The sequence below is a fragment of the Mustelus asterias genome, chromosome 16 (genome assembly GCF_964213995.1).
Source record: "Mustelus asterias chromosome 16, sMusAst1.hap1.1, whole genome shotgun sequence".
In the NCBI taxonomy this organism is placed as follows: domain Eukaryota; kingdom Metazoa; phylum Chordata; class Chondrichthyes; order Carcharhiniformes; family Triakidae; genus Mustelus; species Mustelus asterias.
Window position 1 is genome coordinate 45,275,969 of NC_135816.1, and position 14,181 is coordinate 45,290,149.

At 49.3% G+C, this 14,181-nt stretch overlaps 1 protein-coding gene across 1 annotated transcript in view; it reads right to left on the reverse strand.

Annotated features, from left to right (window-relative positions):
• Positions 1–14,181, reverse strand: part of unc5a (unc-5 netrin receptor A) — a 250,888-nt gene that overhangs the window by 119,612 nt on the left and 117,095 nt on the right. Inside the window, exon 6 of the mRNA XM_078231465.1 lies at positions 1,027–1,191. Coding sequence (XP_078087591.1) covers positions 1,027–1,191 — 165 coding nt within the window. The remainder of the gene's footprint in view (positions 1–1,026; positions 1,192–14,181) is intronic.

Below are 14,181 nucleotides of genomic sequence, written 5' to 3' on the forward strand. Positions count from 1 at the left end.
CTGCGACCCTCCATGAGAACAGGGCAACCACAGTGATTGCAAGATTAATCGAGGCATCTCTCTGTTGAGTATTCGGAGAAAGGTGTTTGCCTATGTTGCTCTTGTTAGACTGATGGCACTGGGTGAATGCACCTACCCTAAATCCTGATGTGATATCGGAACTGGAACATCCACAGCTAAATATGATCTTCTCAATCCGGCAAAAGAAATGCTGTGAACAAAGGAGACTATGATGCATTGCCTTCATCAATCTCAGCAAGGCGTTAGACCATGAAAGGTGGTCTATTTAAGATGCTGGAGAAATCTGGCTACGCACTGAAGCTACTCATTGCGATTGCCTCTTTCCATAACAACATGAAGGTCAGCAATGATAGACAACATTGGAACTCTTTGAGATCAGCAATTGGGTTAAAATATATTTTAAAAATTCAATTGCAATTGAATTTTCTGTATTTTTCTATCCCAATTTATATCACACAACCATGTTTAATTGCATTTTGAGTTTCTTTGTGACTTTCAAGACAGTTTCAAATCAACATAATGGAGGCGAACTTCACGCCGACGGGATCTTCTGGTCCCGCCAACAGTGCCCCCCCCCCCACCTCGCCCCGCCGCGTGTTTCCCAGCAGCATGAGGTGGAACAAATGGGAAGTCCCATTGACAGCGGCGAGATTAGTAGATCCCACCACCAGCCAATGGTCCCCCACTGCCGAGAAAAACACTGCAGGAAGGCCAGAGAAGCCCGGCGAATATTTCAGTTTCGCACAGTGTGAAGCTGGTATGATTTAATTTGATTTCTCGTACAATGTTGCTTTTAATCACTATTAGGCACACAATGACACAAAGAAATAGGGAATTCTTCTTTCTGGTTCGAGATCTTTTTTTTTTCCAATTGAATTTAAAGCCTGGTGTGTTGCATTTTTGCCAATTAATTGTGAATTATTGAAATTATTTTGTGCTTTCTCAAACTTATGTTTGCATGTTTCCTTTTGTGCAGCATATGTCACGTGCGAAAATTATACATACTTTGTGGACATAAGCCACTTGTGCAATTTTCTGACTCCAGGACAAGTCCGTCACATTCCTTTCCACCATGTCTTGGTGCGGGTTCTGAACACACTCTATTTCTCCAATGTGTGCACTCTATCCCACATGTAGACCATTTGCTCCATTCAGTCCAACTTCCATCTACTAAAAAATGAAAAGAAAATTACATTGAAGACCAATATTTTCTAAACATGATTCCTCTGAATATCAGTTTCTTCTTGAATAAAAAATGTACCTTTAATCCATACAACAGTAAAGCCTATTCAAAAGTGAATGATTATAAATCTATTACAATACACACAAGTGTGATTTTGACTTAGGTTCAGTTTATATATAAGTAGCAGTCATCATGAATGTAGCTCTAAGCCTCAAGGGCCAAACGAACCACGTCTGCTTTAGCAATAATAACAACTTGAATTTAGATCAAGACTTTGAACAAAATAAGACACTAAGCCACATAAGGAATGTTAGGGCAGATGTGTAAATGCTGATCAAAGAGGTATGTTTTAAGGGGTATCTGAAAGCAAGAAAGAAAGCAGTAGGAGAAGCAGTAGGACTGAGGAAGAGAATCCCAGAGCAAAGGCGCCAGGCAGCTGATGACATGGCGTCCAATGGTGGAGCAAATAAATTCAAAGGTGTTCAAGAAACCAGAATTAGAGGAGAGCAGACATCTTGCAGGGTTGTGAGGCCAAAGGATATAACAGAGTTGGGGATGTGGCTGAGGCAGTGGAGGGATTTGAAAACAAGGGTAAGAAGTTTTAAATCAGGGCACTGCTCAACTGAGGGGCAATGTAGGCCAGTGAGGATGAGGCTGAGGGTGCAAGTTAGGACATGCATGGGAGAGTTTTAGATGGGTGTACGGATGGTAGAATGTGGGAGGTCAGCCCAGGGGTATGTTAGAATAGTCAAATCTAGAAGTAACAAAAGCACGCTTGAAGCTTTCACCAACAATGAACTGAGGCAGAGCAAAGTTGATGATTACAAAGGTGGCCTTGGTGATAATGTGGCTCATCTTGGGGTCAAATGTGCCAATATTCTTTTATGGCAGTATTCCAGTGTTTCTGGGATGGTATTGTCTACTTAGGGCCGAATTTTGCCAAGACAATTCCCAAGTGTCATCACAGAGAGAATAATGGAGTGATCCATGCATGTCTCTCAGGCGCGTTTCGCAATCGTCCAACACTCAGTCATCTTTTTGGATAGTACGGAGTTCCATGCCGGAACAGGGGTGGGAACCTAAATGTGCAAGTGAGCTCAGGTTCAGAGCGCTTGTGCGCTGTTTTGCAAGGGCGTCCTGATCTCAGAGTGCACTGGGAGACCCGTTCCCTCCCCACATGGTCATCAGGACCCACCACATTGTCAGCATGTTCCCCCAGTCCCTTACAGACAGGGTCCCTGGCATTAGGAGACCCTCCCGATGGGCCCTCCTGCCTGACCTCTGAGATGCCCTTCAATCATCACTGCCTTCATGATCCACCCTTGCACGACCATCGCCATCAGACCCTTCCCTCCTGCTTAACGCCCCCCCCCCCGCATCATAGCCCCCACCCATTCAGCATTGCCCCTGCTACACCGGTGGTGCCCAACTGGCACTGCCAAGCAATCCAGTGGCCACTGCCGGGGTGCCTGGTCAGCACTGCCAGTGTGCCAGATGGGCTCCACCAGGTATGTACTGCCCGATGGACACTGTATGGCCCTGCCACTGACCACCTGTGGGCTACAATGGTCTCCAAGCACCCCGGTGTGACCATTGTGCCAGGTCTGTGCCAGTGAAGACCAGTAGAAATTCTTGCCGTTATCGCACCACGTCCAAAGGCCAGAAGATCCCGTGCGCTGGGATTTGAATGAACAATGCATATTGAAATGCTACTTTAAATATTGGCCTCAGGCCCTTTCTGAGTATGATCCAGTTCACGCTATTAGAAAGGGGCGCAAACTGGCGCAAAATCGATTTTTAGGCTTGCACACTATTTTCCCAGATCGGCATGATCCATGGCGAGGTGGGAAAATCACCCCCAATGGGACCAGAAGCATGTTATAAAAGGTTTTGTTGGGATAAATAAGGGAGGTTTAATTCCTCTGGATGGAGAGTTAGTATGTGGGAATCATCAATTTAAAATTGAGTGAGGAGAGGTTAGAAAGAAGACTTATTTTAGTGAGAATGGAACATTCTCATGAAGGTTGTTGAACGAAAGATATCATCAGCTTTTAAGGGAAATATATTTTGGGGATCAAGACATTCAATGATATCTCCTCCACTACTGACATTTTGGAAGTTACTATTGACCATAAACTTAACTGGACTCGCCATATAAATTCTGTGGCTACAGGTCAGAGGCTGAGAATCCTGCAATAATTGATTCACTTCCCAACTCCCCAAAGCCTGCCCACTTTCTACAAGGCACAAGTTAAGAGTGTGATAGAAGTATGCTCTGTTTGCCTGAATGAGTGCAGCTCCAACAGCACTCAAAAAGCTTGACACCATCACGACAGAGCAGCCCACTTGATCAGCGCCACATCCATCAACTTAAACATTCACTTTCTCCATCGCTGTCGCACAGTGGAAGCAGTGCGTACCATCTACAAGATGCACTGCAACCACTTGACAAGCCTTCTCTGACAACAGCCCCCAAATCCATGACCTCTATCACTTGGATGGACAAAAGTAGCAATCACTTGGGAAAACCAGCGCCTGCAAGTTACCCCCAAGCACCACCATCCTTGACTTGAAGCTATATTGCTGTTCCTTCACCCATCACTGGATCAAAAACCTGGAACTACAGCAGTTGGACCCCCCGAAGGTTAATGAAAAGACCTTAAGGGTCTCCTCCCAGAAACACCATCACATATGATTAAATCATGACTGTTGTGTGAAAAGAAAGCTATCTTCAGTGTTGGTAGCTCCTATGTCTTTCTAGTTGAAGGTTTAGTTCAGTTCTCATTGATCCAGAAGCAGTATTAGTGGAGCTGTAAGTGGCTTTCGATTGAGGATAAGTAAATATCAGCTCTTCCTCAATCACTGCAAACAATAAATGTCTTATTGACTTTTTGTGCCTTAACAGGTTGATGCACAATGGGTGTTAATGTTTAGGAGCTAAGGCTTTGTTGCAGCTAATTCCCCACAATAAGCATTTACATTTACCTCACAGTGAAATCTGTCACCTGGGATTTATTTTTTTCTAAGTGAAACCTTGGCGCTGAACATTGCTTGGCAAGTTCACAACTGTAAGCAGCCTGGAATTGGTTACAAAGCTATTTTTCAAGGATCACGTTCATACATAATAAATAAAACCAATGTTCATTTATAAAGGCGAAGCACCATAAAATTATGGTTGTAATTTGTGTAGGATTTATATTCAGCTGGAAATTTTATATCGTACCTACTACTAGAAATGAAAGATTGTTGTTAATTTCAAGCTGCATTAATCTTATACCTCGAATGAAAGACATCATTTCATTCTTATTCATCCAAATTCAGATGTGGGGTGTGGGGGTGGAGGAGGGTAAGAAATCCTTATTTTCTTCCTTTTATTCCTTCAGTGAATGCTAGTCCAGCATTTATTGCCCATCCCTCAATGTCCTTGAGAAGGTGGCAGCCAGCAATGAAATAGTAAATGGGTTCTTGAAGATTTCCTTTGTTTTCTCCTCCCAATCTCTGTAAACACCTCCAGAATAGCAACTCCCATCTAACATTTCTCCTCCAACTCTGGTCTCTTGTGCACTCCATTGCCTTCATGCTATCTGAAGCATCAGTGTCTTCAACCATCTAGTCTCTAAGCACTGGAATTAATTTCTGAAATCTCTTTGCCACACTCTCCTCCTTTACGATACTCCTACCTCTTTGACCAAATGTTTAGTCACCCACCCTCATATTTCTTTCTTTGACTCAATGTCCATTTTGTCTGATTATTGCTCTTGGATATTCTACACTGTTAAAGGTGCTAGAGAAATAATAGATACAGCTAAGCAATCTCACAACCAATGATCAAAATGCTGCAGTCTTGTCACATCCAGTCATGAATGGCGGTAGACAATTAACCAGAGTTGTAGGAGGTTCCATGAATATCTCCATCTGCAATCACAGGGGAGTCCAGTACTCCAGTGCAAAACGAAGGATGAAGAATTTACAACCATCTTCAGCCAGAAGTACCGAGTGAATGATCCATACCCACAGCCTCCTGAGGTCGTCAACAAATACTGGATTTCAGACAATTTCATTCACTTCACTTGATATCATGAAATGGATACAGCAAAGGCCATGAACCCTGACAACATTTGGGCAATAGTATTGAAGACTGTGCTCCAGAACTAGACATGTCCCTCGCCAAGTTGTTCCAGTACAACTACAACACTGGCATCTCCCGGCAATGTGAAGAGTTGTTCAAGTATGTCCTGTCCACTGTAAGCTGAGCAAATCCAACCTGGCCAATTACTGTTCCAGAGTCTACTCTCAATCATCAGTAAAGTAATGGAAGGTGTCACTGACAGTGCTATCAAGTGGCACCCACTCAGCAATAACATGCTCATTGGTACTTAATTTGGCTTCCGCTAGGGCCACTCAGCTCCTGACCTCATTACAGCTTTGGTCCAAACATGGAAAAAAGAGCTGAATTCAAGAGATGAGGTTAGAGTGATTGTCCCAGGCATCAAGGCAGCATTTGACTGAATGCAGCATTAAGGAGCTCAGTAAAATTTAAGTCAATGGGAATCGGGGAAAGTTCTCCGCTGGTTGGAGTTCTACCTAGCATAAAGGGAGAAGGTTGTGATTGTTGGAGGTCAATCATCTCAGTGTGAGGTGATTCACTTTGGAAGGAGTAACAGGATTACAGAGTACTGGGCTAATGGTAAGATACTTGGTAGTGTGGATGAGCAGAGAGATCTTGGAATCCATGTGCATAGATCCCTGAAAGTTGGCACCCAGGTTGATAGGGTTGTTAAGAAGGCGTACGGAGTGTTAGCTTTTATTGGTAGAGGGATTGAGTTTCGGAGCCAGGAGGTTATGTTGCAGCTGTACAAAACTCTGGTGCGGCCGAACTTGGAGTATTGCGTACAGTTCTGGTCGCCGCATTATAGGAAGGATGTGGAAGCATTGGAAAGGGTGCAGAGGAGATTTACTAGGATGTTGCCTGGTATGGTGGGAAGGTCTTATGAGGAAAGGCTGAGGGACTTGAGGTTGTTTTCGTTAGAGAGAAGAAGGTTAAGAGGTGACTTAATAGAGGCATACGAGATGATCAAAGGATTAGATAGGGTGGATAGTGAGAGCCTTTTTCCTCGGATGGTGATAGCTAGCACGAGGGGACATAGCTTTAAATTGAGGGATGATAGATATAGGACAGATGTCAGAGGTAGGTTCTTCACTCAGAGAGTAGTAAGGGCGTGGAATGCCCTGCCAGCAGCTGTAGTGGACCCGCCAACATTAAGGACATTTAAGTAGTCATTGGATAAACATATGGATGATATTGGAATAGTGTAGGTTAGATGGGCTTTAGCTTGGTTTCACTGGTCGGCGCAACATCGAGGGCCGAAGGGCCTGTACTGCGCTGTAATGTTCTATGTTCTATATCTCTGGACATTGCTGCAAGAGTTCCTCAAGATAGAGTTTGAGACCCAAGCATCTTCAGCTGCTTCACCAATTACCTTCTCCCCATCTTAAGGTCTGAAGTGGGGTTGGTGATGACTGCACAAGCTTCAGTACCATTCTTGACTCCTGAAGCAGTCTATGTTCATATACAGAAACACTTGGACAACATTCAGGCTTGAGCTTCTAAATGACAAATATGTTTGCACCACACAAGTGCCAGACAAAGACCATCTCCAATAAGAGAGAACCTAATCATCTATGCTTGACATTCAATGCCATTACCATTGCTGAATCTCCCACCATCACTTTCCTGCTGGTTACCATTGATCAGAAACTGAACTGGATCAACCATATGAATACTGTGGCTACAAGAGCAGGTCAGAGGCTGGGAATTCTATGCTGAATAACTCACCTCCTGACTCCCAAAGTCTGTCTGCCATTTACAAGGCATAAGTCAGGAATATGAGGAAACACTCTCCACTTGCTTGGATGAGTGTGGTTCCAACAACACTCAAGAATAGGGCAATTAAGGATAGGCAATAAATGCTGGCCCAGCCAGTGATGCCCACATCCCTTGAACGAATAAAATAAAACCATCAAGGGCAAAGCAGCCCACTTGATTGACACCACATTATGGGGTGGCACAGTGATTGGCACTGCTGCCTCACAGCACCAGGGACCCGAGTTCAATTCTGGCCTCGGGTGACTGTTTGTGTGGAGTTTGCACATTCTCCCCGTATCTGCGTGGGTTTCCTCCGGGTGCTCCGGTTTCCTACCACAGTCCAAATATTTGCGGGTTAGGTTGATTGGCAATGCTAAATTGCCGTTACTGTCAGGGGGAATAACAGGGTTACGGGGTTAGGATGGGATTGTTGTTGGTGCAGGCTCGATGGACGGAGTGGCCTCCTTCTCCACTGTAGGGTTTCTATGATTCACATCCACCACCCTAAACAGTTACTTCCTTTATTAATTCACATTATGTACAAGATATACTGCATTCGTCAAGCCTTCAACAACACCTTCCATAACCTCTACCCCCAGTAAGGACGAGAGCAACAGTCAAATCGGAACATCACCACCTGCAGGTTCTCCTCCAAGCCACACACCATTCTGATGGAGCGAGCATGAAAACGGGAGAGTTCCTGATCCATTTTTTGGGCTAGGTTTCAAGCCCAATCATATGCAATTCAGTCTTTGAAAATATGGGCCAGACCATTTCTAGCCACCAGAGGCAGTGGGTGGGGCCTAATTCACCAGAGAGTCAGCAGCTCAGATCAGAGCCCCAAACTGCACATGCGCAGGAGAAGGGGGAAAAAACAGCTCTGCTGACAGAACCCCGCCGCTGCCCCGAGCCAGACACAGCCTCCCCCTCCTCCTCACAGGCATTGGAGATCCCTCCCAGTATTACTGACCCCCTTACATCTCCCACCTCCCCGGACCCCCTTGCACATGGCTCCCTCATAACCACCCCTGGCCCCCGATGGCTGACTGGCATGACTCCTCTCTCCCCTGCCCCCGGTCATCACAGGTGTACAAATCCCCCCCCACCGCCCCATTGGCACAATTGCAAGGGCTGACTTGGCTTCCCCTCCATGGTAACAAGGCAAATTGCATTAAACTCATTGGAATGCTTTAACGGGCGTGTGACTCGCCCAAACGGCCTGCAGCTGATCTACCCTAACAAGGGAAAGCTCCATAAAAACCCCAAGGATGGACAGACAGGCAGGCAGTGTAGGAAGAAATGGCCTCCAGGAAGACAGCTCTCTGTTTTTCAGATGCAGATCTCCAGGTTGCTGGAGTCGGTGGAGACAAGGCGGGATACCGTCTTCCTCTCAGCAGGACGCCGTCCCAGGGGAAGGGATGGAAATGCAGCCTGGGAGGCGGTGGCAGAATGTGTTAGTGCCAGGGCACTGGCCAAGAGAACCAGGAAGCAGAAACTGAATGACCTAATCCGGACAGCAAGGGTTTTACCTCATCAAGCATCTTCCCCCTAAATGACTCCCAGATCCCCCCACCCCCAGCACCCTGCATGCTTCCAGCCCCTGACCCCCCCCAAGCACCTCCCTTCTCCCACTGAAGAGTATCACAATCCTTACCCTCTAAAACCCTGCAGGACTTGTACCATCAGATTTTACATGGCTCCTTCTGTCCCCACAGGAGAAAAATACCCATAATCATTGGGAGGGGGTGAAGACAGAAGGTGGTGTGCCTGAGATCCAGGTCCTCACCCCCTTTGAGGAGCGGGCACTGGAGCTTTAAGGAGAGGAGGGGATGCAGACCATTAGTGACAGCATGGTCGGGCTGAAGCATAGAAGTGAGCACTTGCCAATCCTCACTTATTGGAGAAATCTCGACTAAGCTGCATGTAGCCCAGATTCCTCTCCCTCCCTTGCACTTAGGGACCCCGACATGCTTGGGCTATCTGGCGTCGCGGCCCCCACTCTGCTCCCACATATCCCGCCCCTGACAGCTCAGAAGACTCCTCGAAGAAAGCGGATGAAGGGACTTCCAAGGCCAGCACCAGTTTTGTGTCAGCTTCCACCTCGCAACTCACCATCACAGAAACACTCACATCAGTGGGTCAAGTTAGTGGCAAGGCATCTGGGTCACTCTCTGGTGAGCACGACACATCTGCTGATGTACACCGGGTGGAGGAGGGAACGTCCGGGCCTCTGGCATGCGGGGGCCTGTCGGAGGCGAGGACTCAGCTGACCCCAGGCTACATGCTGGGCCTCTGAGATCACTTCCCCCTCAGCTGCTGGAGATGCAGCAACAGAGCATGGAATACAGGAGGGACTGACGGCCACACTAGACTGACTGCGAGGCTTTTGGGAGGAGTCCCAAAGCTTTCAGGTGGACCAGCCTGTCTTCCGTGCTTCCCAGGCCAACACTGCAAGGATGGCGTCTGCAGTAGAATGCCTGGGGCAGGAAATCCTCACCATGAGTGGCAGGTTCCAAGCGATGGCCGAGTCACAGCAGGCCACGGTGGAGTCCCAGAGGACCATGGCCAAGTCACAGCGGGCCATAGCTGAGGGTTTCAACAGGCTTCTCGAGATTCTGCGGCCCATGGCTGAAATACCTCGAGAGTTTGCAGGAGACCCAGCGGGACATTGCTCAGACATAGGGGACTATGGCAGCAGCCTTTGAGAATGTGGCCCAGTCACAGAGGGTCATGGTTGAGAGGGTGAAGAGCGTGGCCCAGTCTCAGAGGGCACTTGCTGCTGCCATCGCAGAGGGCTCGATCACCATGACAAGACGCAGGTGATCCTCCAGGACTGGCAGGCCCAAGTGACGTCAGAGCTTCTGGAGCTCACTGCAGAAGCACCACCATCCCATGGAGTGATCCAGGGGTCCACAGGAGCCTTGAGGGAGGAGGAAGGGCTTGAGCCTGTGCCGGGGCCTTCCAGCCAGGGGACTGTGGCTGTGGCTACACCTTCTGTCTCCCCCCGCTTCCTGATACAGGGGTATCTCACGGGTAGCGGGATGAAGAAGGTGTCCTGGATACATCCTAGACACCTGGAAGCCGGCCAGGGCCCCCCAAAGTCCAGGTCCTCCAGAGGATGGTCGCCAAGGGCATCTCAGGCCACGGGACGTGGGAAGCAGCTGGCTACCTCCACCTCCGATGTACATTCTGGGGAGACACTGAGACGAAGTGGTAGGTCAGATAAAGTTAAGAAATTGTACCAGCACTAAGATGGCACGGGTGAAGGGCAACACTAGGTAGATAGAATATTTAGGCACTTTCAAGTCTCATGTTCATGTTTTTATATTGTCACTTATTTTGAAAGCACTATTATTGGCAACAATAAATGTCATTTCACCCCACGTCACTTGGAACCTGCCACTCATGGTGAGGATCCCCTGCCCCAGGCATTCTACCGTGGATGCCACCCTTGCAGTGTTGGCCGGGAAGCATGCAAGACAGCAATAGCTGATGAGCCTGAAAGCTTTGGGACTCCTCCTAACAGCCTCGGTCAGTCCAGTGTTGCTGTCAACCCCTCCTGCATTCCATGGCTCTTAATTAGAGACTAACTTGTCTCTAATTAACCTCAAACAGGAATGTACTTACCCTGACGGTCACTGGAGGGACCCCCTGCACATTGATGTCAGTGGGGGAGGCCCCTCAACACACTGCTACAGAGAAAATCAAGGCGCTCAAATAATTCACCGGCTAATTGGGTGGCATGCATTGGCAGTGACTTACAGTATCTGCCATGGCATCCACGAGAGGTCCCCCCCCCCCCCCCCCAACCCACCCTAGGGCCCTGCATGGGGGTTTAGTGCTCCCTAACCCACCACCCAGATGGGGACCCAAGTTCCAGCGTGCATGCGGAGCTCAGGTAGGAGTCAAACTAGTTTGCACCAGGGCATCATCACAATTGAGCATAGCAAGACCTCATCACCCTCCTGCCTGCCACAGAAACTCGTTAACACAGTGTACCCTGGAATGTGCTGCCAAGTAGGGTGGTGGAGGCAGGCACGCTGACATCGTTTAAGACTTACCTGGATAGTCACATGAGCAGCCTGGGAATGGAGGGATACAAACGATTGGTCTAGTTGGACCAAGGAGCGGCACAGGCTTGGAGGGCCGAAGGCCTGTTTCCTGTGCTGTACTGTTCTTTGTTCTTTGTTCTTTGAAGGGGGGGAGGTTTAACACAGATATCAGAAGGACATATTTCACACAGAGGGTCGTGGGGGCCTGGAATGTGTTGCCGGGCAAGGTGGTGGAGGCGGACACACTGGGAACGTTTAAGACTTATCTAGACAGCTATATGACCGGAGTGGGAATGGAGGGATACAAAAGAGTGGTCTAGTTTGGACCAGGGAGCGGCGCGGGCTAATTGTTCCTTGTTTCTCGTTTCAAGGCTTCATTCTATGATCATCTTGCTGGTGCCAGTACAGAGCGAGACTGCGGATAGTTGGGAACCTGTCTCGGGGGCAGGGAATTCATATGGTGTTCATGGAAGTGGAAATGACTAGGGTTGGGAAGCATTTTCCGATCAGGGCCATTGTGATCTCCTGGACTCGTTTCGATCGCCTCAGGGGGTCGGAGAGGAATTTCCCAGATTTTTTTTTTCCCCATATTGGCCCTGGGGTTTTTCACTCTGGGTTTTCGCCTCTCCCTGGGGATCACATGGTCTGGAATAGGGGGGTGGGGGTGAGTTAATAGGTTGTAATGAACAAAGCATCGTAGCTGTGAGGGACAGCTCGGTGGATAGGATATTGGTATGTAGATAGGCTGGAAAATTGGGCGGGGATCCTGGATTCAGGATTCAATCCTGGACCGGGGAGCGGCGCGGGCTTGGAGGGCCGAAGGGCCTGTTCCTGTGCTGTATTGTTCTTTGTTCTTTGTACCCAGGCCCACCACTCTGGAGTTACAATGTTGCAGGAGATTATAGGACTCCAAGGGCAGTTGGGGGGGAGGTGGGGAAATGGAACCCACATGCAGCAACACAGGTCCCTAGTGATCAAAGCCCGTAGTGATCAGAGCCTCCCTCACTAGCCTCGCATGCCTGATTCTTGCTGCCGCCAGCCCTCCAGCACCTGGGTGGTGTTGCCCGTCGTCATCATCCTCCTCCTTCTCTTCCTCCTCTTCTTCTTCCTCCTCCTGCTGGGCAGCCTCCTCCCCAGTGGCACTTGCCTAGTTGGCCTCCACGTCCTTCTTCTCCAAAAGGTCTCCTCACTGCTGTGCCAGGTTGTGTAGGGCACGGCATGCCACCACAATGTGGGGTGATATCAGTGGCTATATCTGAGGGCCCCGCCAGAGCGGTCCAGGGACCTGAACCACATTTTGAGGAGCCCCATGCACCGCTCCATTATTGAACAGGTGGTAACGTGGGCCTCATTATATCAGGTCTCTGCATCAGTCTCAGGCCTCCGCACAGGCTTCATCAGCCAAGTCCGAAGTGGGTACCCCATGTCCCCCTTGAGCCATCCCTGCACCCTGGGCTCCTCCTCAAAGACCTCCAGGACATCAGAGCTACTCAATATAAAGCTGTCATGCACGCTGCCAGGGTGTCTGGCACAGACATGCATGATGTTCAGCTGATGGTCACACACCAATTGCACATTTATTGAGTTGAAACCCTTTTTGTTCATGGATCTTCCTGGATTCTTCACCGGGGCCTTGATGGTGATGTGGGTGCAGTCACCATGTGCAGCCTCTGCACATTTGGCATCCCCGCAATGGCCGCGAATCCTGCAGCCCAAGCTTCCTGTTGAGCCTGGTCCAGGTCAAATTTAATATGCTGGCCAGCCTGGGCATACAGGGCACCCGTGATCTCCTTGACACACTTGTGGACGAATGGTTGGGAAATGCCATAAAGGTCTCCACTGGTGGTCTGGAAGGACCTGGTGGTGTAAAAGTTTAAGGCGGCTGTCACTTTCACAGCCATCGGGAGTGGGTGCCCCCCTGTGCCCCGAGGTGCCAGGTCCTGCCACAAATGGCAAAGGTATCGCAATTTTGGAGCCAGAGCCATCGGTGGCATGTAATGTCCGACAGTTGCTCGAAGGACACTTGTGTGCGGAACTGCCGGGATCTCCGCTCCCCCCTTTTGCCCCCCCCCCCCACAAGTCTCCTCGGGGTGAATGGCGGCCACGTCCTGCCTCCAGCGAACGTTTTCCTCTACTCCTGCGAGTGGTAAGGCCCGGGCCTCCTCTGCCTGCAATTCATCCTCCAGCTCCTCCTCCTCAGCTCCAGCAGCAACCAAAAGGACAGCAAGATCCATCGGTTGCATTGCAAAAGCCATCTCATCAATCTGAAGGGGAAGGGGGGGTGGAATTTGGGGAAGGAGAGAGACAAAGGAAGAGGTTAAAGACCTCTGTTCGCCCCTAGCCCAGCAACACACACACCCCATGCTCCCTCACAGAACCCCTCCTGCAACACACACTACCCATACCTCTCACAGACCACACCCCACAACACACACTCCCCATATTCTCCCCCCCTACAGATCCTAGCACAGCAATGCATCCCCCCATTCACAAACACACACCCAGAACCCATGCAGTAGTGGCCACAGACACTGCTGCTTGACAAGTCCTGATGTTGCAGCGCTGTCACTTCAGAGAGTTTCCAGCCCATCCCCCACCAGCGACAGTGCTTGCTGCTGCCAGCACTAGGACCCAGAGTCAGCGCTAAGATCCGAGGTTAGCGCTCTGACCCTGGTCCGTGCTGAAAGTCCAAGGTTGGACCCTGTGAGCAACAACAGCCCCCCCACCCTCCCACCCCCCATACACACTCGCAGGCCCCCCTCGACCCAAAATGCAATGTGGCCACCAGGAAACAACCCCCTCTGAGCAGCACAGAGCAGTTTGAAAGCAGAGACTTACCTCCTCGCTCATCCTCACTAATCAATCACCTGAATGCGACTTTTATATGAGGTGTTTTCCTGACCGATTTGGCTGCAGCGAACGAGATGGTTAAGGCAGGTGAGCTGGGATGATTGGGAGTGGAACTCACTAATTACATTGTGGTGAATGCAAAAAAAAATGCAAATTGACGTTTCGCCCGTTTTGGGCGGGCTCCCGATCGCGCCGATTTCTTTTCTTCG